Genomic DNA, 23289 nt, shown 5'->3' on the forward strand with positions numbered 1-23289 from the left:
ATGTGTGTGTGGGGGGGTGCCCTGATTATTCCCACTCTTCAGGACCGAGCGGCTAAATACGTGAGCGTTTGTTGCGTCCGCATTCAGACCACTGCAGCGTATTGTATCGAGAGGCTCGTGACATCATCATACGTGATATAAACTAATCATTAAAACTACATATGTTCATTAACATTTAACAGTAACGGAAGAACGCCATCGAATGTAGCAAAGTAAAAGTACATTTCTGTGATTAAAAATGAGTAAGTGTATGGCCAGTTAAACCTACTCTTAAAAGTTTACTCAAGTAAATGTAACGAAGTAAATGAAAGGCCTATTTCAAACTGATCAAATTCATCACAAATGTTAAAACAATACAAACTGTTACTTTGCTGACATAAAATAGCTATTCAGGCAAAATTTTGATTACACCATCACCATTGTATTCTTTTAGTCAGCACAAGAGTCAGCATTAGTGAACACTTTTAATTTACTACAATAAATCCAGCCCGTTCCACATAAAATCCATAAACATTGTAATGTATTTTATTGATTCTCTATTCCTAATTAAAGACTCCTTACTAAGCGGGACATGAATTCACATCATACTGAAGTGCTAGCTTAAAAGTTAATGGGTGCACAAAGAAATTCTGACACATTCATTTCTCCTAAAGGATTAATCATTCTTAATGTCTTATGTAGTAAAAGTGAAATAACTTGACAGATCCTCTAACTCATTGTTTGTGTGGGTGTGTGTGGTCTACGTCCAACTTTCATGTGCTTGTTAGCGTTTTGCTCATGGATTCTATCACAAAAGCTGAATACTCAGGATTTCTCTCCCATATTCCGAGGCTAGACTTTTTCAACATGACATAGTCAATAGTACAAAGGTTAAAGGTGCAATAGTAAAGTTTTATATTTATTTCTAGCACACATAAAAGTTTTGAAATTACATTCCAGGCCAGTCTGCCTATGTGTGTTTACCTGGGCCTTCTCCCTGCCCAATCTCAGGCGGTTTGGAAAGGAAAACATGTCAGAATTTCATCCAAAAAAAAAAAATCTGATAATATGATGACAATAAACTAAAGTAAACACTAGTAGTACATTTCCGAGATGGAGAACTGTATTACTGGTGAAGGGGCTGAAATTGGATGTGGATTTAGCGATGTTGTTCATGGACAGGCATGTAAATGTAATCTGTATAAGCGTTGAAGTGTTACAATAACTAGTTTTGCTTAAGTAATCAAGTAGACACCTGTTTTTATTTAGCTGTTGCTTTGGAAGAACTACCTTTATAAAAACATTTGTAATGCTGTCTAACCCTCATGAAGCTAATGATGCTATCTAGCTAACATCAGTAGTTACATTCAACTGAGAAACTCATGGGAGCTAATTAAAAGAAAAACAGGACAGCAAAGACACTCAGGGGAAATTAGTATGAGCTGAATTTCATATGTTTATAGTGATATAACTAAACTAGCAAGCTGTTGATTGACCTAGTGTGCAAAACCACGGGTCAGGGTAAAGCACTGCCACGAGGACACACAGGAGTTTGATACCTGCTCTGGCAAAAAAACTGTTGTATCAAGAAGTATTCAGGTAGCATGATTAGAGGATAAGTCACTCTGTATAAGTAAAATGTAATGGTATGTCATAAATAAATAAATCGGCAGCTGCTGAGGAAAGAGCACTGATGTAAATGTAGCTGTAGTGATGTAGCCCTCTTTTGATGCTTATCTTCTAGGCATAGGTTTCTGAAAGCAGCTATATAAACTAGCCTGTTGCCACTCTATTCACTGTTGTTATTAACTTGTGATGTTGTTTTAGCTATAAAAGAAGGTCAAAGATGTCATCTTTGCTAATGATATCTAGGCTATATTCAGTGTTTTGGTCTCTTATCAGGCAACATTAGCATAATGCTAGCATAATGACATTCTTCTAATGCAGTACAAGTTTTTATCATCTCTTTAATAAACAGCCTACCTCATTGTTTGAAACAGATGCTATGACAGTCCATGGTAATGCCAACTCTCACTGAACTCACAGGCCACTGGGAGGGTGTGGATTTTTGTACATGGGAGGGAATGAGAGGCCAGTTCAAGGACCAATGTTGTTTACCTAATTCACCATGCTGGGGAGCTAGACCTTCAAACTGGACTAATATTGACTAAAACACCTTTAAATGTAACACTGAGGTATCACTTTATTTGGACAGTCTGCTTTAGTAACTCTACAAACCACTTATAGGCTCTTATGGAATCGCTATTAACATTTTCGATTCAATTCATGTGCATGAATACATGAATACATGAATAGAAGTCCACATGAACTGAATGAAAAATTATTAGACGGTTTGGACTATCAAATAAAGTTTTACAAAATATATATATTTTTATATACAGTACATGCCATGTATAGAAATAGTTTGACTTATATCAAATGCACACTTTTGCTTGCATAACTGTATGGAAGCTCACTTCAGCTGGCTTTTGTGAAGGGGATGTGACACATTTGGCTGAGATCGATGAAGTCTAGCCAACAGCATCATGTTGAGTGGACCAGAGTGTCCAGTGGAGCCTGCTGTCACCCTTATAACACAGACAGTGCAATGTGAATAGTCCTCTCACTGATACTCAACTGCTGTTTTGCTGACAGATATACGATGCATCTGTTCTGTTCATTTGAAACCGGAAGCACTAAAGTACTAGCCTCAACATGTCCAGCTTACAAAGTGTGGTGTGATTCATTAGATAAATCAGTTCCCAGATGTGATACCTCATTTCATGGCAATGATTCTGAATGTTCAATGGATATTGTTTTTTTGTTTTGTTTTGTTTTTTAAAATGCCTAGAGTCTGTGAAAGTGCCTAGAGGTCAGATCAGGTTAAACATCATGGACTAATCATTTGTTGGTTTAAAGCAAATGTGTAGAGGAATAGTATCTGAACATTGGAAAAAGGGTCAGGTGTGTGATTAATGTATTGTTTCTCAACTGTTTGAATGTGATGCTATGGATGTACTGTTTACTGTTAAAGTTACTGTATGTTAAAGGTAAGACTTTTTTTTTTTTTTTTTTTTACTTAACAGGACTTACCATGATATGAACTCTGCATACTGACAATGCCAACACTGACCATGTGTAGATTGCAAGAAGTGAAAGATTAATCTGTACTGCCCTCATCTGGAGAAATGGCTCATGTCAATGCATTTAGTGCATCTCCTTTCCATGTGAGTAAGATACAGATTTAAATTAGCAGTCTTTTTTTTTTTTTTTTTTTTAATAAAAATACTAATACAATATAGGTAAACCTGTATGGAATTATTACCATACTAATATTCTAATATTTACAGTGTGAAAAATGGCAAATATTATCTAGGCTCTCTTAGTGACACCCAACAACAACCTACTCCTCTACTGACAACCTGCATGCTACATGCATTTTTTAAAATGGTGTTAGTACTATTTAGTCTGTATTTCCTATACCACAGTGCCATAAGTTACAGTGGAAACTGGTGGTTTAAGACATGAAAGTGATTAGCATTTTATTATTTCACAAGCAGTATACTGCAGAAAACTGCCAGCAATTTGGATATTTAATAAAATTTTAGCTGTGCCGCCAAGGAAATAATCAATCAGGGACAGTAGATATAGTGTGCTAAATTAGACCATGATTGTGAATATCTAAACTCTTCACAATCTGACCATTTTACAACTGCATTTTTCATAGCTTAGTAAGGGGACAATATTTTTCTTCATGAATGTTAAATAAATTAATTTTTGACAAAAATATTACAGTAGTGTAGTTGTAGTGCTCTAAGACATATGTGGATGAAACTTGTATACATAAAACACTATACAGTTGACTGTATGCTGTAAGTAATTCCTTGTGAGGCAAAGTATAAGGTTTTATGGTGGTTACCATTATGCACCTTTTAAAACAAGTTAAATGATTCAGTTCATGGCACAAACAATTTATTTACAACTAAATCGGAAGTCTAGATTCCCATAAAATTTCATTAAAATGTATCAGTGAAATATCTCACCAATGGGGCCAAGCGAATATAAAGGGTGATCATTCCACAATTTAGGAGCAAGTATAGAGAATGCTCGATCACCCTTTGACTTTTGCTCAGACCGAGGTACAGCCAACAACATTTGATTTGTAGACCTCAAAGGCCTAGACCAACTATAAAGGCTTAGGAGATCTGTGATATAATGTGGAGCCAAGTTATGTACTGCTTTAAGTAATAAAATCTTAAAATCAACCCTGAATTGAACTGGCACCCAGTGAAGAGATGATAACACAGGAGTAATATCCCTCCCTCTTTTTTTGACAGCCTGACTGCAGTATTCTGCATAAGCTGTAGGCAGAACAGTTTCCGCTGACAGAATCCTGCATGAAGAGAGTTGCCATAGTCCAATCTAGACGTAATAAAAGCATGAATAATTTTTACAGCTAAAAAAGTTTTTAGCTTAGAAATCATCCTAAACTGATGGAAGCTACCTTTTTACAACAGAATTGATCTGTTTATCAAAGCTAAGGGTTGAGTCAATGATGACACCAAGATTTCTCACACTGTTTTTCAAAGTTATCACTAAAGGAGCAAGAATACTGGTTATCTTCTCTGTGAGTTTTGGTGGACCAAATATCATCTCTGACTTTCTTTAATTTAGTTGAAGAAAATTGTCATACAACCAATTTTTCACATTTTCTAAACAGTCCATAATGGACTTTAGAGACAGATCATTCCCAATTTTCAGAGGGATATAATTGTGTGCTGTCTGCATACGTGATAAGAAATGCCTTTTTTTTATTCGTTTTTTCACCTTTATTTTAGCCAGGATAGCCTCTCTGTGTGTAAAAATCTATTTCACAGGAGTTTCCTGGCCAAGATGGACAGCAGTACACAGTCAATTACAATCACAAGTTACAAACAAGAATCAACAAATTAAAACACTTAAAGACAATTACACATCACTGACTCATCTTCCAGTTGATGAATAATAGATTCAAAATGTTCCATAGACACCAAGTTTTGTAAGTTCAATTTCAGTTAGACGGAGCTGCATACATGAAAGCCTTTTTTCCCAGTTCAGTTCGGACAAAAGGAACAGAGAGAGTATGACCATTTTGAGAATGGAGGGAATATTTCCCAACACTTTTCCATTGAATGAGACAACAGAGATATGAAGGCAACAACCCCAAAATGGTTTTGTAAGTGATTATATACCAGTGCATTTTCTTTGAACTTGAAAATAGCATATGCTTAGTTTTATCAGCATTCAGAACAAGTTTTAAGTTATAAAACTGTGACTGAATGACATCAATTGCATTCCACAATGTCATTTAAGACTTTCAATACAGCTTTTGTGGTACTATTTTTTTACGAAAACCATGATGGCGGCAGATAGAACCTAAAGTATGCATGTATAATGAAGACAGAATAGGACCCAGACTAGAACCCTGAGGAAGACCATATTTTAGGGTGACCATAGAGGTCAATCGTGTAAATAAGAATCAAACCATTTTAGTACTGTCTCTCGAATGACGACTTCATACTCCAAATGGTCTAAGAAAATTGAGTGATCAACAGTGTCGAATACGGTGCTAAGATCTAACACGATTAAAATTACAGAGAGCCCAGAGTCAACAGCTACTAAATTATGCTTTTGCCAGATTCGCTTGTACACCATTTTTTTTTTTTTTTTTTTTTTATAACCAACCAGCTCAACAGCTCTGACAACTTAAGTAGGCAAAGGGGGGGGGGGGGGGACTATAGAAACCATCACAGGAATTCTAATGGTTTCCACTACAAATATCATTACAAACCATCAGCTAACCATTACACCCATTACCATTATTGGTATCCACTAGACATAACATACCACCAATAGAAGGCAACAAATTACCAGTAGAGACCCACAGCAACCATTACGGCTTCCATTAAAACTAATACAATTCCCATTATAACCATTACGAATTCTATGAGGGTTTCTATTGTTGTTGTGTTTTTCAGCAGGGATTTTTTAATGATGATATGGAATTTATTGTTCTGTGTCAGCATAATCTGTCATCACTACGTGACGATTGTAGCTCTTTGGATAATGCAATACGTTTTGGAAAAGATCAAACACCCACACACACTCCCTTGGATTTTTAGCGCACCACACACACTCACAGCCTCGAGATGAACCGCTCGAGATGAGCCACACACACACACAAACGAACACACACAAACGCACACACGCACTGAAGAGGGGGCGTCACATTTACTGTTGAGAAAAATCACCGCTGTAACGCACATCTGCCAGGAATGTAGCAAAAAATGCCCAGAAGCCCAAGGTGAGTGATTGTTTACGATCATTATTTTTTTTCCAAGGTAGAGTAAATAAACGCTGCGTTCCCAGTTTGTTGTTGTTGTTGTTTTTGCAGTGAAATGTAGAATACAGTGTAGCACTGTTTTGAAGCTTCTACCGTAAGATAATTGCAGTGTGAGCATGCGCACTGAGTTGCGTTTTCAATAACATCGACAGCTAATTGTCAATCTATGAACGATTAAAGCTCACACGACTGGATTTCTCAATCCTCTGACATATTGCGAATGTTATTCCGGCTCAGAAAAAAAAAAAGTATTGAGGGCATGATATCCGTATTTTGATCCCAGGTGGTTTCATAATCATTTGTAATAGTTTGTGTTTATGAGTTGATAACACAATTGAAATGGCACCTATTTAAATGTCAGCCATGTGTTGGTGTAGTGATCTTCCATTTCAGGAAATTACAGAGCTTTCATTGTTAGCCTATGTACATTATATAAACATTCCATTGAAATTCAATAATTAAATTAATTACACATTAAATACATCAGTAACTGGAACATAAATAAGTGGACTCTTGAAAAGAAATAAAGCAATTAGCTTATGTGAAATTGTTTCATGGAAATTCCTATTAGTAAGTGAAAGCTCATCTTGGTATGTATGAACAAGTGGGGAAACAGTGGGTTTAAACCACAACAGAGATATAGCTCAGTATATCCAATTACAACAGGGGCATGGTGGTTAGTTAGCAGTTAGTGATTTTTTACCATGGATATAAAAAATCTACATACCCCTATTAAAATGGCAGGTTTTTGTGATGGTAAAAAATGAAAACAAGATAAATCATGTCAGAACCTTTTGTATCTTTATTGTGAAATTTTAAGCTATTAATTAAAGTGGAAAAGAATAAGAAACATTTTAGGGGGATTTTTTTTTTTTTTTTTTTTTAAATAAAAAATGTGCAATAACCTGGCTGCATAAGTGTGCACACCCCTAAACTAATACTTAGGCTAGTTGAAGCACCTTTAGATTTTATCACAGCATTCAATCTTTTGGGGGTAAGAATCAATCAGTATGGCACCTCTTGACTTGGCAATATTTTGGCCATTCTTCCTTGCAAAAGCATTCTAACTTTGTCAAATTGGCTGGCCATCTCCTGGGCACAAACCTCTTCAGGTCAAACCCACAGATTATTGATTGGATTGTTTTGGTGAAGCCATTCCTTTGTTGATCTGGAGGTTTGCATTTGGGTCGTTGTCATGCTGAAAAGTGAAATTTCTCTTCATCTTAAGTGTTTTAGCAGAAGACTTAAGGTTTTGCACCAAAGTTGACTGATATTTGGAGCTATTCATTATTCCCTCCTCCCTAATTAAAGCCCCAAAAGAAAAACAGCCCCAACGTATGATGCTGCCACCACCATGCTTCCCTATTCGGATGGTGTTCTTTTGGTTTTTCTTGGTGTTTCTTTTCTTTTCTTTCTTTCTTTTTTATTTAAAAAAAATAAGCTTCCGTCTTGCCACCCTACTCCATAGACCAGACATATGAAGAATTCGGGAGATTGTTGTCACATGTAGGGAGCAACCAGAACTTGCCAGAAATTGCTGCAATTCTTTTATTGTTGCTGTAGGCCTCTCGGCAGCCTCCCTGACCAGTTTTCTCCTGGTTTTCTCATCAATTTTAGGTAGTCCTGTTCTTAGTAATGTCACCGTCATGCCATAATTTCTCCACTTGTTGATTATTGTCTTTATCATTCCATGGTATATCCAATGCCTTGGATTTTTTTTTTAGCAACCCTCTCCTGGTTGATATTTTTCAACAGTGACATCCTGTACCTGCTTTGTATGCTCTTTGCAGCTCATGGCTTTCCCAGGTGGATGTTACCAAAGAAGATGTCAGGAAAATCCTATAGGAACAGTTGTACTTAATTTGGGGGTAATCAGTCACTTTAATTGATGACAGGTGTACACTAATTAGTATTTAACATGAATTTGAATGTGATTGGTTTATTCTGAACACTGCACCATTCCCAATTATAAAAGGGTGTGCACCCTTATGCACGCTGAGTATTGGAAGTTTTTAGTTTTTCTTTTTTCCCCAAAAAACATTTGTGTGTGTTTGTCATTTGAAACTTATATGTTGCAATTTTACAGTAAATTTGAAAAAGTTTCTGACATGATTTAACTTAGTTTCTGACTTTTCAAGAGGGGTGTCTAGACTTTTTATATCCACTGTAAAGGTAAGCACGTCTGCCTTGCACCTACGGGGTTTGGGGTTCGAATCCCACCTCCGCCCTGTGTGCATGGAGTTTGCATGTTCTCCGCATGCTTCAGGGGTTTCTTCCAGTTACTCCGGCATTGATTGGCATTTACAAATTGTCCATAGTGTGTGAATGTGTGTGTGATTATGCCCTGCAATGGGTTGGCAGCCTGTCCAGGAGGTGTCCCCCGCCTTGTATCCTAAGTTCCCTGGGATAGGCTCCAGGGAATCCCCACGATCCTGTGTAGGATAAGCAGTGCGGAAAATGGGTGGATGAACAACTAGTCATATATATAGACTAATGTCTTTACTTTATGCAATTCGCCTACAATAGTTCTGCAGAGCTCATTCAGATGTTTGGGTGTTAATTTGCACCCTTGCTATAACCTGTTAATCATCACTAATCACTTGATGGTTAGTCTTAGATATTTCTACAGATATTGACCTTTCCAAGATAGGCTCTACTAGCATTTAACATTTTATTATAATATACTAAAATATTATATTAATTACTTATTATTAGGCTACTTAACATCAACACATGAGAACACCTTAACCTTGTTTTGTGTCTCCCACAGAAATAGCATGTTGGTCAGTGTGTAAGTCGACTCGCCATTTGATCAATGGAAAGCAACAAATCAAGAAGACCCAGGACTTCACATCTCAGAGTCTCTTCAACACTGTCTCCTAAGATCTAACAGGCTGGACTGATATATCCATTTAAAGAATGTTGCCTATGTTTTCTCTTTGAAGAGTCTCATTGTACCTCTTTACATCAAGATGAAATAATGAAGAGCTAGTGTATTAAGTACCACTGTTCAGTCCTTCCGGTGTATCCTTCATCCATGGAAGAATCATGGGTTGTGGAGGCTCTAGGACAGATGCTTTGGAACCACGGTACCTGGAAAGCTGGACTAAAGAGACAGAATCTACTTGGCTGACCAGCACAGATACAGACATCCCATTATCTTCAATCCACAGCATCCCCTCAGAGACCTCCTCTGAGGTTGCTTTTACATCAGAGAAAACCACCAACTCTGGTGAGGAAACATGACAAATAATTATGTAGTTTGTTACAATCTTTCAGAAATAATCAGTTTCACTGTTTCACCAAGACAATGCATTGCCCTTTGTGAGAATACTGTCAAGACACCAGTACATTCAGCTTCAGTTGTCATGGAGATGGCTCCATTCCTTCTGCAGCTCACTAGATGGGGATAGGCTTTGCTTAACACAATAAGAGCTCCTTAAAAAAAATCCAAAACAACATTGCTACAATGGTAAAGATAAAATATTTGAATGGTGACAAGGATAAGTTTGTATGGGCTACTTATAAGGAAAGCTGTGAATCTCAGTGACGCAAAATAAAAATAAAAAATCTTAATATTCAGCTTGAATATTCATTATTTTCCATATGATTCTTATTTTCATGTGATTTGAGTTTTATGTAATTGCCATGTAGAGTGGGGTAAATAAGTATTGAATGTGTCAAATTTTTTCAGTAAATATATTTCCAATGAGGCTATTCACATAAAGTTTTCGCCAGACATCAGTATTAACTCAAGAAATCCGGAAATATAAAGAATTCACAACATTAAAGTCCATAAATAAAGTTATGTGTAAGAAAGTGGAATGACAGGAAAAAAATATTGAACACGCTAAGAAAAAGCCGATCTCCAAGGCAAGGTAAGTTAAGGAACCAGCTGAAATCCGTAAGTAATTATACCTCCTATCTGTGCAAATTAATATCAGCTGGCTTAGTAAATTGATGGTCTATAAAAAGGCTTTTCATTACCAAGGTGTCACACAAGAAACCTCTCATGATGGATAAAAGCAAAGAGCTCTCCCGGAACCTTCGCAACCTTATTGTTGCAAAACTTATTGATGGAATCGGATACAGATGTATTTCAAAACTTCTGAATCCTCCAGTAAGCACCACTGGGACCATTATCCACAAGTGGAAGCAACATCACTCTGTCATGAACCGGCCATGCACAGGAGCTCCTCAGAAGATTTCTGACCAGGGAGTCAGAAGAAGAGCCCAAGAGCCAAGGACCACTCGGAAAGAGCTCCAGAAACACTTGGAGGCATCACGTGCCATCGTCACAGAGAAAACAATAGGCAATGCACTCCACTGCTCACGCTCACCCACAAGACTCCATTACTAAAGAAAAGGCATGTCGAAGCTCATTTAAAGTTTGCTACAACTCATTTGGACAAGCCTATGAAATACTGGGAGAGTGTAGTCTGGTCAGACGAGAGCAAAATTGAACTTTTTGGCTGTCATACTACACACCATGTTTGGAGAAGAAATGGCATTGCACATCGCCCTAAAAACGCTATACCTACAGTGAAGTTTGGAGGTGGAAGCATCATGGTGTGGGGCTCTTTTTAATCGCATGGTACTGGCAGACTTCATATAACTGAAGGAATGATGAACGGAGCCCTTTACTGGAAGATTCTTGAGAAGAATCTGCTGCCATCCACCAGGATGATGAAGATGAGACGTGGGTGGAGCTTCCAGCAGGACAACGATCCAAAGCGTACAGCAAAGGAAACTCTCAATTGCTTTCAGAGAAAAAAAATCAAGGTGTTAGAATGGCCCTGTCAATCACCTGACTCGATTACAATTGAACAAGATTTCCAGACAATATGTTTAGAAGAATGGGCCAAAATCACACCTGAATACTGCGGCCGATTAATTTCTTCATATAGGAAGAGAAATTTCGTCTTGAAGCTGTCATTACAAACAAAGGCTTCTCCACTAAGTATTAAATAAATTTCACTTAGTGTGTTCAATACTTTTTTCTTGTGTCATTCCACTTTATTACACATACATTTATGGAGGTTAATGTTTGGATTTCTTTATATGTGTGGATTTCTTGAGTTAATACTGATGTCTGGTGAAAATTTCATGTGGATAGCCTCATTGGAAATATATTTACTGAAAAAAAATGTTGATGCGTCCAGTACTTATTTCCCCCACTGTAGATGTTTCAGCTTTCCTTCTATAACACTCAATAGTTACATACAGGAAGTCAGAGTGTTGTGATTTATCTTTTAGAGTCAAGTATAAGAGTCATCTAAGTTCCACCATTATTATATGCAGTGCCCTCCGTTAATATTGGCACCCTTCTTAAATATGAGCAACGAAGGCTCTGAAAAATTGTCTTTATTGTTTAACCTTTTGATCTTTTGTTCAACAATTATTGGCAGTCAATACTTTGTGCTACCTCCCTTTGCCAAGATAACAGCTGTGATCTTCTCCTATAATGCCTGATGAGGTTGGAGAATACATGACAAAGGTTCTGAGACCATTCCTCCATACAGCATCTCTCCAGATCCTTCAAATTTTGTGGTCCACACTGGTGTACTCTCCTCTTCAGTTCACCCTACAGGTTTTCTATGGGTTTCAAGTCAGGGGACTGGGATGGCCATGGCAGTACCTTGATTTTGTGGTCAGTAAACCATTTTTGTGTTGATTTTGATGTATATTTTAGATCATTGTCCTGCTAGAAGATCCAACCACGGCCCATTTTAAGCTTTCTGGCAGAGGCAGTCCGGTTTTCATTTAATATCTGTTGATATTTGATAGAGTCCATGATGCCATGTATCCAAACAAAATGTCCAGGTCCTCTGGCAGAAAAACAGCCCCAAAATATTAAAGAGCCTCCACCATATTTAACTGTGGGCATGAGGTACTTTTCCATATGGCTACCTCACTGTGTGCACCAAAACCACCTCTGGTGTTTATTGCCAAAAAGCTCTATTTTGGTTTCATCTGACCATAGAACCCGATCCCATTGGCAAACTGAAGATGCTCGAGTTTGTTTTTGGATGAAATCCTTCCAAACAACTTGCGGTGATGTAGGTGACTTTTGGAGATTTTCTGACCCCAAGACACAATTAACTTCTGTAATTCTCCAGCTGTGATACTTGGAGATTTTTCTTGCCACTCGAACCATTATCTTCACAGTGCGTTGGGACAATATAGACTCACACCCAATTCCAGGTTGATTTATAACATTTCCAGTTTCAACAGCAGGTTAAACAATAAAGAAAATTTTACCAAGGCTGGTAAATATTAGTGGAGGGCACTGTAAAGCTCAAAACTTGACCTACCCAAAACCTTTGGATAGATTCTGGCTCTAATGATTGCCAGAGGTCACTGGGTTCACTGACACTTTTGGTTCCTCTATATTTGCACTGACAGATATATTTGACGATGGCCTGCCAGCTCCTGCTCAGGCGTACCTGAAGGTGTGTTCTGCCATGTCTGACTCTACTCATAATGATGTGAAAAGTGGTGGTCCTCATGCTATACTGGCCTCTCAAGAACAGGAGGGGGTGCCCTCCTCACCAGGCACCACAGTCCAGAGGAGAAGTGTTGTTTGCACTGAAGAGATTGTAAGTTTGAACTTTACACTCAACAATAGCCCTATTAGAAATCAGGTGTTATCTTCAGAATAGTTTCATTATAAATACACAGTGTGCCATTAAACTGTCAAGCTGCTATATACAAATTTGCTAGAGTAATTCAAAATAAAGTCCATACTTGATCCAATTTACTGGAGCAGGAAGAAAGAGCAAGAATATTTCCTTTATTTATTAGCCAAAACATTGAGATTTGGTTGGACATAGATGTCCTCAGATCTTAAAATAAATCAATAGTGAGGCACTGAGTTTACAATTATAACAAAAATGTATTGCAGATGTTATTATTCCAGCCTTGATGTTAATATAATCAGGGTACCCCAAGAAGACATCTATCCTAATACTTCTTTGTGGTATCCTGTGTCCAACACATCTTATGTCGCAATTGTGGTTTATCAGTTTCACATTACATCGACCGAGTAGAATAGAACATAATGAGCAGATGTGCAAATTACATTATCACAATGTGTATTGTACAAACCTTTTGCAATCTGTAATCACATTCCATTGTTTGTCTTTTTTGTATTCTGCTAAACCAAGTGGCAAGACAACAGGATGTCCACTAAGCAGGTAACCATCACTGTAACCCAGAGCATTCGTCAAGTGGACAAGAGTGGAAAGATCAAAGAAAAATCCCACACTACTTTTGAGATCATGAAACCTCAGGATTGTTTGAAGGAAGCAGAAGCAGACTCTCTTTTGAAGTGAGACTGATATAAGGAGACTTATGGATCGTCAGTCTTGTAAAAACTGTGATGAACAGAAGGCAGCATGGAATCTAAAGGGAGGTCTGATTTTTGACAGAAGCACAGGTCTGTAAATGTGGTCTCAATCAAACAGGCTTTATTAGACTATGTAGTTTTGTGTGAAAGTCACATTTTGTTCATTTATGCCAAATGCTCGCTTTTACTGATCATTCTCCAGTGCCATGTCTTTATTATAATCGGGGCAACAGAGTTATTTGAAGAAGAGAAAAAAAAACAGGGTAGATTTATGACAATAAAAGTAAACACCAGAAGGCCTCTTAAGTTATTTATATAAAAATATAAACAAAAACACATGGTTAGATCTGTTTTATGTGGGCAGCACACCAATTGTATGTATTTTTCCTGTTAATCAAGAGTGCCTTTTTGAAGGTTGGTTGAATAATTCACTTTTACTATTTTGATAAATGGGATTTTATTGGGGAGCATTTAACAAATTAATATAATAACTAGGCAGCACAGTGGTGCAGTGGGTATCATTGCTGCCTCACAGCTCTATGGTTCAATCCTGAACCTGGGCAAAGTTTCTCATGTTTACACCATTTTTACAAGGGTGTGCTCTGCATTTCCTGGTTTCCACCATGCACCAAGTGTTACCAGGATTAGCTCTGGATCCACCGTGATCCTGACTGGGATAAAGCAGTTACTGAAGATGAATGACTAAATGAATGAATGTAATACCCAAAATAATAAGTTAATTGCCTTTGGTTTGACATGGAGTGTCAGAACATGCTAAGCTATAGTCATATGAAAAATAAGTACACAACATTTAAACTGATTTTTTGTTTTTTTGCATATTTGGACAAGCAAACAATAATTTTCACAACTTAAATTAACAACAAAAAAAAGAAAACAGATTAGAAAAAGTCACATGGAAAAAGTAAGTAACATTTATCACACCTTCAAATCCATAAAATTAGAATCAGGTGTTTTTTTTTTTTGTTGTTGTTGTTTTTGGTGCCAGTGATTAGAATCTGCTTAGCGAGTGCAGGAGTTATTTCAAACTCTCACATCTAGTGTCTGTTGTTCCCTTTGCTATTGAGGTGTATGGAGTCATCATGCCCAAATCTAAAGAGTTCTGTAAGGCCTTCAGAAAAAAGGTTGTGGATGCCTATGAGTCTGGGAAGGGATTTAAAAAGATCTCCAAATGATTTGAAATACATCATTCCACTGTAAGGAAAATCATCTACAAATGCCGCAGATTTCCAACGACTGTCAATTTATCCAGGACTGTTGGCCATCCCAGCAAATTCAGCCCAAGAGCAGACAGTCTCATACAAAAAAAGTCTCCAAGAACCCCAAAATTTCATCACAGGATCTGTTAGTACATCTTACAACTCTTGGTGTCAAAGTGCATGCTTCTACAATCAGAAAGAGATTGCACAATTTTGACCTGCATGGGAGGCGTGCCAGGAAAAAGCCTTTGCAAGACAACAGTTTGCCAATGAGAATACAGACAAAGACCAGGCCTTTTGGAATAATGTGCTCGGGACAGATGAATCAAAGATAGACATGTTTGGCGTAGACCAAAGACAGCTGTGAAGCACGGTGGTGGAAATGTTATGTTATGGTTTGGGGTTGCTTTGCTGCCTCAGGGACTGGACAACTTGCATTCAACTATGAATTCACAAATTCTTTCAACAGGATAATGATCCTAAGCACACTAGTGAATCAAGAAACGGCTCAAAATGAAGAAATGGAGGGTTATGGAATGGCCTAGTCAAAGCCCAGATTTGAATCCCAATCAAATATTGTGGGAGGATTTGAAACAATCAGTACATGCAAGAAAACCCTCAAACATCTTGCAACTGAAAGAATATTGCATGGAAGAGTGGTCAAAAATTCCAGCAAGCCTGGTGGACAATTATGCAAAATTCCTACAAGAAGTAATTTCTGCTAAAGGGGGCAATACTAGCTTCTGAGGCCAAGGGTGTACTTACTTTTTCCACAGAAGAATATCACATCTGATGATCTTTCTGTTGAATAAATGATTGAAAAATATATTTTTCCTTGTGGTTTGTTCAAATATATCAACTTTATTAATAGGCACTGTTTCAAAAATGATTAAATGTTTGCTTGTCCAAATATGTCAAAAAAGCCAACAATTTCCATGCGGTGTACATATTTTTTTCACATGACTGTATAACACCATGATAACACAATGATGTTCCCATCTACTGCTTCCAACATTAAGGCTTTTTTATTTGTTGATGTGACGGAAACTATCAAATGTATGCTCTAAATGTATGAGCAAAATCCAAAGCTGTGTTTAAAACATTAACTGGATTTTTTAACTGCTTTGATGAGTGTATTCAATAATAAAAGTAGCAATTCAAAGTGCATGTGATGCAACACAATCATTTGCAAAGACAAAAGACACACAAATATTTGAAAATAATAAAGATTCTATAAATCATAAATCAAAGAAGGTAACACAGCACCCTGTCAGCAAATTAAATACAAGAAAATGGCACAATATTCAGCATGAGCAGTGCACTCAGGTCTTTATATACAGTAGAGCTGATTCTGGGTAAGGCAGTAGAATGTGTTAGATGTGTTTTAGTGCAGTATGGATTTGTCTCTGCTCATCGTATTCAACGTGCCCCGCCCTAAAATATGGCTCCTGCATCTCTAGCCAGTGCTGAACACTGAACTCTGGAAAGAAGAAAGCAATCTCTCTTTCAGCAGACTCTGATGAATCTGTGAGAGCACACAAAAATTTTAATTAGCTTAAGTAAAAGCACAGATACAAGCAGAAGAACTGATCCTGACCGCAGCATTCGCAGGCAACAGAACACATACGCATTCGGTAACTACATATCCACTGGTAAACACCCACCATAAAATGCACTTCCAGGAACATAACACAGTTTGTTTACAAATGGATGTGTGCTGACTGTGTATATGGCATCACTCAGTCTATTAGATTTGTACAATTGTGAGAAATTGGTCACTGAATAGAGAGAAAAAAAAGACTGCATGAAGAAATTGATTTCAGCAGGAGAATAGATTACTCCAACAACAGCCTCTTCTGACCATTCATCTGCAGTTGAAGCAGAAAAGCCTTTATATTGTTAGCTAACTCATATTGATTCAGGTCATTTTAGAGTGACCACACATGATGATTAATAATAAGGACATTTTGTACACATGTGACTTTAACCGTGGTGTGATTGTTGGTGCCAGATTAGCTGGTTCACACACAACAGAGTTTATACAGAAAGGTGCAAAAAAAAAAAAAAAAAAAAAAAAAAAAAAAAAAACATTCTGTGTGCAGAGGGTCTGCAGACTGAAACACCTTGTTGATGAGAGAGATCAGAGGTTGCAGCGGGGTGTCATATTTTGAGTGAAAGGTTTGTATATGTGTTCTATCTAAAATAAACACTTAAGTTATTTAGCAATTTACTATTTATTGACGTTTTATAATTCAAGCACTTTTTAAGCACCACTAGCACAACTATTTTCAAGGTTTTCCAGTACTTCAATTTCAAAAAGCCGAATTCAAGTACTTCAAGCACCTTGTATGAAGCCTGTAATTAATACATTTTTGGTTTTTAAGAAATTAGAAAAAAATACAAAAAATCTTTGCAAAAGAATATGAGCAACTGACTAATTATGATTTGTATTGCTTTAAAAAGTAACACTGTTTAATTATAAAGGGGATGTGTAAACACATTGCCTGGTGTTTCTGTGGATTTGTCTGCTTCCTCCTCACTTAGTTAACAGATTATGAATGAAAAGATGTGATAAAATGTGAAATGATGATAATACTGGTGACCCACCGAGAATCTTAACATACACAAAATTTTGATTCGCAAGGAACCGAATCATAATGAATTTCCCAAGCTTGCACTTGTACACTGTGTGGATATTAGTTGCTTTTGATGCTCCATGTTGTAATTGAATTCCGAACATTTAAGGATGTACACATCACATTCTGCATGATCATGTCAGCAAGTACCTGAGCCGTGAGTTGTGTTCCTGGTGTCAGTGAGCCCATATAGTGCTCGAATGCTCCTGGGTGACGTGTACCGCGCTTGATACACTTTAGTGGGACCCATCAACTCCCGCCAGTGAGTAACAGCATCCTCTTTCGCTAGGATGTAAGCTCTCATTGGACCACTGAAATGGAAACAATGAACATCCTATCTTAATTGCTAGATCCCTTCAAGTAGAACGGCTAACCTAGAAATAACTTTTTGTCACATCATTTATACTGGTATTGTATAAAGTCAACAGTATAACTATTTCAGTTTAAGCCACAGCACACAATTCTCGAATCCGATCGTTCAGATGTTGATTAATTTAGTATAACAGCAGCTCTGACAGTCGTGCCAGCTGTAATTCTAATCACAGGTTTATATTAATGCACTTGTTCTAATATATTATCACTTCTATAGTAATAGCTCATTCACAGGCCAAATGCTTCACATAATTTAAGTCTAATAATTACCAAAAAGAAAAAAAAAAAATGTATACTCGTTGATATGGTAAAGGTCTCTATAAGGAGACGATTATTTTGGGGATTTTTCACCCAGTTTCTCCCAAATTTGCTCTTGGCCAATTCCCACCCACTCCCCTATCAAACAACAGCTACCAACCAGGAAGGGCTAACACGTGCTTCCTCCGAGACATGTGAAGCCAGTCAGCTGCAGCTTTTTGAACTGCTCCTCATGATGCATCACACTCAGAGGAAAGTGCTATCCGCCATCTTCCACATACATGAGCTCATGCCATAAACGATGCCCATGATTGGCTAGTGTTGTTGTGACTGACAGGGTAGAGAGAGTATACCATCCCTCCTACCCAGAAGACAGACAAATTTTGCACTCTTGCATTCAGTAATAAATGAAACATACATGTGACAGCTTTCACCGTCCTTGGTTGGTAACCCTTTTATGTAAAATAAGATAGAGAGATGACATGAACATTATCTCTAAAGGACTAGAACGTTGTTCATGACTAGCATAGATTAATTCTGCTTTTTTTGTTTGTTTTAAAAGTAACCCTGTTGGGCTGTAAAGGGAAATATAAACACATTGCTTTGTGTTTCTGTGTATTTGTCTCTAAAGGACTAGAACATTGTTCATGCACATGTCTGATATAACAGGAATATCGAAATAAAGAGCTGCTTCTTTTATGGGAATCCAAAAAGCAGAGCCAGCAAACCTCAAGTGGCGTGCTCACGTTTCATCTTTTATTTTTAAGCTGCCTGATGACTGGCTGCCATGGAAACAACTGACCGGATAAATCCTCATCATTTTAGGCTAATCCATCCTTTAAGAATCTTAACAGTACTACCAGTGTAGACTACAATATTTACCTCATGTTCAGAAGCTTAAATAACTATCTGACAGCACATTTTTCAGGATTTTGGTATTATAAGCTTCTGTCTGGGTGAAGAGCCATTTTGTGATATGAGACATGAAAGATTTGACATTCTAGCCAGCAAAAACCTAATGTTCAGTAATCTGCAGTTACAGCTCAACAAGGCCTACACTTCAAGATTGCTCAAGTTTATAACATTCTATCTAACTTATTATATAACCCGTTTCTTATTAAGCGATCTCGTAATCTCATTAAATAACTAATAAATGGAAATAATCTCAGCAGAGAAAGTTATTTCGGGGCTATTCGGACCATATCATGATCATATATGCTTGTCATTACTTTTCAGTTTTATTTTTCTGAATGTATTCGCGAAGATCTGAATTACAAGACATTTTTTTAAACGTTGTTCCTAATCAAAATATTCTGTCTTGAATTTAAGTTGGAAAACATTTAACAACAATAAAACCTACAATCAGAACCTACAATACATGTTTCTGTGCAACCACACAAACACATCTTACAAGTGAAGTTCAATTTCTTTAAGCACATTGAATGTCAGTAATATTTAATGCTAATGTTATCTGATGTTAGCTTTTCTATATTTTTTTTATATATATACACATTATTAGCTTTTCTCTATGTTGAAGACTTTCTAAAAACATTAATGCACAAAACCAGGAAGAACAGTATTAAACTTGCTTTTTAATACTCTCATGGAGCATTCTGTATGGGTAACACTGACAGATAAAAGTTACTTTTCCCTCTGGCTTGCCATACAGGCTTCAAGACTGTTCTTTTCTGATTGGCCAAGGCTGCCTATGTTGTGTTAACCATATGTTCATCCTCAAAGATCTTATAAAACCAGGTTTATCTCTGGGTTTCAGAGCACACCACAGAACCTAATCATTTTTACCAAAATGCCATAAAACCTTATAATACAGCAGTTTGTCAGTAATATGAATGTCAAAAACATATCATTAATGCTATAATATGTGACCCAGTTAATATCTGAATGAAAAAAATGAATTTACAAAGGCAAACACTTGAACAATGATTAATTTACACTTTCACACAATGAACTTTTTGAGTCCAACACTGCCCACAAATTCTTTAGTCTATAATTTCTAATGTGCAGTTTTCTTCAGGCTGCTTTATGAAACATGATGGTGAAGAGATGGTGAGGAAGATGATAATTACATAATGACTTACTCATACCTTGACATGAATTCAACTAGTCGCTGGTAGAAGAACCGTCCTACAATGGAAACCAAAATGTAAATGGATTTCAAATGGCATGCTATAAAGCAGCAGACTTTTCTAAGGCTGGTGATTCAGCACCTTCATGACTCATATATGGATTATGAATGACATATGCAAGTTGGCAAAAGAGAGCAATATTTTGTTGTTTGTCAGAGAAATGATAGCTATTACACTGGCATCAGTTGGCTCATTCAGGGAAAACTCTTTCAATTAATTATTAGTTAGGAATAAAGATCAGTATCCTTACACAATTTCATCCTTTTCTTTTGCCTTGAATATGAAATGCATATAATCCACATCTGTGAGAGTCGAAACATTCTTCCTTACCTTTATGCTCTGCATAAAACCTCTCTGAATCACTTCTTCTCCAGATGAGATCTTTCCTTCTAACAATGAAGAAGTCGTTCTCTAGAATGTTCTGATGAAGAGCCTTAAATATAAAAATGCAACATTTTAAAATGAATTAGTAAACGTATTGCTACATGAAGAAAAAAGGAAGATGCTGATATTTTAACATTTAGATACAAAAAATTGAATTCTAATCAGTTGAAAAAAAATTTAATGTGGGTGTATGCTGCAAGAGGAGATTTCAAAACACTTCTTTATTTTACCCTAAAGGTATGCAAATTTTATATCACTGTAATTTCTAAAACTATCATTGGGTCAAATAGCCATTGAATGTAAGTCATGAACTAATTATTTAGCATTTTGTCTTTATTAGTTATCTGTTTGCTGCTTTTTATTGTATTCCAGTCTCACATCATGAAGTTGGCTGTTATAATTCTCCAACTCCCTTTATAGGATTAATAAAGTGTCTGTCTTCCTGTCTGTCTATAGATATATAAAAAGGCAGACAGATCCATCTGTCTAACTAACAAGTATATTTAGACAGACAGAATATGGAAAATATCTATCATTCATCTAAAAATTTTCAAAATCCAAAGTTATGACTCAAAATGTTGAAGGCTTCTCCACTCAAGGGCATTTCAAATTAGCACAAAGTGGGAAATGTCAGATTTCACCCAATGTTTCAATTAATCACTTTCATGTGCATCTACACACACAGATTAAAGCACCACAGCCTGGGTGCCAAAAGAACTAAAGATAATTGCAATTCTTTGAAGCTGAACCATTGTATATCTTTATCCTGGTCAGGGTCGTGGTGGATCTGGAACCTATCCTGGGAACACTGGGCATGAAGACAGGAACTTAACATTGCCAATTGCCCAACCAGCATGTTTTTGGCAGGTGAGAAAGGAAAGGAACCCCACACAGACACGGGAAGAATATCCACACAGTCAGTAACCCAAACTTAGTATCGAACCAGGGACCCTGGATCTGTGAGATGGCAATGCTATCAACTGTGCCACCCTCTTTGAAGATCCAGATCACTAATGTTTCCCAAGGGCTCCAAATGTATGGTCCACATGGCCAACCACAAAAGCTGCCATAGGCTTTATTAGGTTGGCAATGAACTAAGAATTAAAAATGCAATTACAGTATTGCATTGTAATACCATAACGGGCTCAACAAACCTCACAGTGAATTGTGAAGGGACTGTTCAATCACAAAATCTTTGACCCAAAGACCTGCCCTATATGTATAAATATCATTCAGGAGAACCAGTATCCTGTAAAAGACTCAAATGTTTCACTAATGCAAAGTATTCAATTACTATTTACTACAATTCCTAATAATAATTTTACAGATTATTTCACATAATCTATTGATCTTTAACGACACGCGCGTGGTGCCCTGTGATGGACTGATTTATTCCCACCTCACTCCCAGTGTCCCTGGGATATTCTCCAGGTACACCACAACTTTGACCAGGATAAAGGGATTACAGAAGATGAATAGATGGATGGATGAAGAATACACCAAATTCAACTCATGAGTTGAATCTCATGTGCTAAACTCTGACACATCCTGGGTCATTGCATTACCAGTGAAAGGTAACTGGTGTCATTGTGGATCAACATTTAAAAAAAACACTCGCTTTGTAAGCAAACATCCATATTTGTCTGGACATTCATCTACCCTTCTTCTAAACCACAGATTCCCAACCCTGGTCCTGGAGTACCCCTCTGACCTAAACATTTTTTTTTTTTTTTGGGTGTGTTTTCCCTTCTCTGACACATCCACACTCAAGAATTGTCTTATAATTAGCTGCTTAAGTTCAATCGGGTGTGTTGGGCGCAGAAAATGCGCAGGACAGGGGTACTTCAGGACCAGGATGTCCTAGACATACGTGCACACAGACTGTAACAATATTCCCATCCGCCTCTCACCTCCAGTATTAGAGGATGCGCGACAGCGTCCGGTTTTATGATTGCAAGGGTGAGCTGCAGCACCCGCGCGCATCGTAGACGAGTTAATATCATAACCTGTGTTGGGAATAAAATGCTCCTTCGTGTTTACCTGTCACCTTAATCCACTAGTTGTAAAAATTCGACCCTAATAACGTTGTGATGTAAACTGGCTAACACTTCACATCGTCTAGTAACCCTGTTAAATCTCCCAAAGGCTTCGAATAACTAACTTGGATTAATATTTATTTATTTATTTATTTTAAACGACTAATGGTTCGTTCATTTCTTTCAACCTTTGCTACTTCTGCACAAGACCCGCAGCCTGTGTGGGCGCCGCCATTTTACTCTTTCGTAAAACAACAAGAGCGGTGAACGGTCCAATCAAATTTCTCCTCTCAGGTCAAAGGGAAGGGAGCCACACATCAGTACTCACGTACTGCCCTACTAAATAGTATGTCAGTATAATAGTCTGGCGTGCTATTTTGGCATACTATTTAGTATGCTAGTATGAGATGTAAAGTAATATGCGTAGTGTTAGTATAGGAGTAGCCAAATCCAAACGGTGCAGTATTAAATGTATTAAACAGTATGTCATAAACAAATACACTTATTACTTGACATACTACTGTTGTATG

General features: G+C 37.2%; 2 protein-coding genes across 2 annotated transcripts; one reads left to right on the plus strand and one right to left on the minus strand.

The window, feature by feature from the left end:
- The first annotated feature begins 6016 nt into the window (after positions 1-6016).
- On the plus strand, positions 6017-15455 carry baalcb (BAALC binder of MAP3K1 and KLF4 b). The gene is made up of 4 exons (XM_017455397.3): positions 6017-6322; positions 9132-9593; positions 12767-12960; positions 13528-15455. The coding sequence occupies exons 2-4, from the start codon at positions 9410-9412 to the stop codon at positions 13693-13695; spliced, it is 546 nt and encodes a 181-aa protein (XP_017310886.1). The 5' UTR covers positions 6017-6322; positions 9132-9409; the 3' UTR covers positions 13696-15455.
- nme6 (NME/NM23 nucleoside diphosphate kinase 6) lies at positions 13134-23023 on the minus strand. Its single transcript, XM_017455396.3, has 5 exons — positions 22634-23023; positions 20670-20772; positions 20298-20337; positions 17713-17873; positions 13134-16451 (listed from the first exon to the last, which is right to left on the minus strand). Exons 1-5 carry the CDS (start codon positions 22724-22726, stop codon positions 16300-16302), a joined length of 549 nt encoding a protein of 182 aa, XP_017310885.1. The 5' UTR covers positions 22727-23023; the 3' UTR covers positions 13134-16299.
- Between the last annotated feature and the right edge of the window lie 266 nt (positions 23024-23289).

Source organism: Ictalurus punctatus, chromosome 25, assembly GCF_001660625.3.
Source record: "Ictalurus punctatus breed USDA103 chromosome 25, Coco_2.0, whole genome shotgun sequence".
NCBI classification, from domain to species: domain Eukaryota; kingdom Metazoa; phylum Chordata; class Actinopteri; order Siluriformes; family Ictaluridae; genus Ictalurus; species Ictalurus punctatus.